The sequence below is a fragment of the Acanthisitta chloris genome, unplaced genomic scaffold (assembly GCF_000695815.1).
Source record: "Acanthisitta chloris isolate BGI_N310 unplaced genomic scaffold, ASM69581v1 scaffold31569, whole genome shotgun sequence".
NCBI classification, from domain to species: Eukaryota; Metazoa; Chordata; class Aves; order Passeriformes; family Acanthisittidae; genus Acanthisitta; species Acanthisitta chloris.
This window is the reverse complement of record NW_008692457.1, coordinates 383-1,241: the sequence shown is the minus strand read 5'-3', so window position 1 is coordinate 1,241 and position 859 is coordinate 383. Positions and strand designations below refer to the sequence as shown.

The 859-nt window shown below is 60.3% G+C and overlaps 1 protein-coding gene across 1 annotated transcript in view; it reads right to left on the bottom strand.

Annotated features, from left to right (window-relative positions):
• RAI1 (retinoic acid induced 1) overlaps positions 1-856 on the bottom strand; it is a gene marked incomplete at both ends in the record, with an annotated part of 1,515 nt that extends 659 nt beyond the window's left edge. The window contains one exon of the mRNA XM_009082686.1: positions 8-856. Within this exon, the coding sequence (XP_009080934.1) occupies positions 8-856 (849 nt within the window). The remainder of the gene's footprint in view (positions 1-7) is intronic.
• Positions 857-859: the final 3 nt, after the last annotated feature.

Below are 859 nucleotides of genomic sequence, written 5' to 3'. Positions count from 1 at the left end.
TCAGCACATCCTTGGTTTCAGTGGCTGTGAACTCCACCTGGGGACCCTCATACACCTCCTCGCTGAAGTCCTTCCCCGCACTGGCCCCTGAAGCCTTGTCCAGCTTGAGAGGTTCAGTGAGCGTGCTGGAGTCACCCTGGCTAGGCCAGGCACCCTTCACCATTGAGTCCAGACTGGGCCGGCGGTTCTCCAGCTGGAAGGGGGACTTGGTGGGCTCCTTGCTGAGCATGGGCAAGTTGGCCCAGGCTTTGTCCCCTTTCTCACTGATGGCATCCTGCAGAACGATGATCTCGGAAGCCAGCTCCTCCTGGGACAGGGCGCTGAGGAGCAGTCGGGGACAGTCCCTTTCATTGGTCACATACTTGGTGAAGGTCTCCAGGGGCAGGCTGGCGTGGATGCTCTGGAAGGAGTCATCCGATTTGGTGGACATGTCATCTGGGGAGGTCACGGAGCAGGTGGACACTGACTCGGGCTTCGCCTTGGAGTTGCTGTTGACGCGGGCAGGGCTGCGGTTCTGGTTGCAGTACAGGAAGCTCCTCTCCAGCTGGTCCTCTGACCCACTGAGATAGTCAGCATCCTGTGTCTCGGCGTGGACGGACTGGGGGGTGCTCAGCGGGTCAGACAGGGGGGTCCCCACCTGCTCTGCCGAGTAGGTGCTGCTCTCAGGGCTGCAGTGCTGCCCTTTGAGCTGCTCAGGGGTCCTTGCTGGGGTCTTGATGCCCTTTTTCTGGGGCACAGCAGCTTTGGAGAGCAGCAGCTGCTGGACAGTGTTAGAGATGTTCTCCACCTGGGAGGTGAGCGCCGTCAGGCTCTGCAGGCTCAGGTCTGACAGAAGGTTTTCAGGCAGCTTATCCTTCTG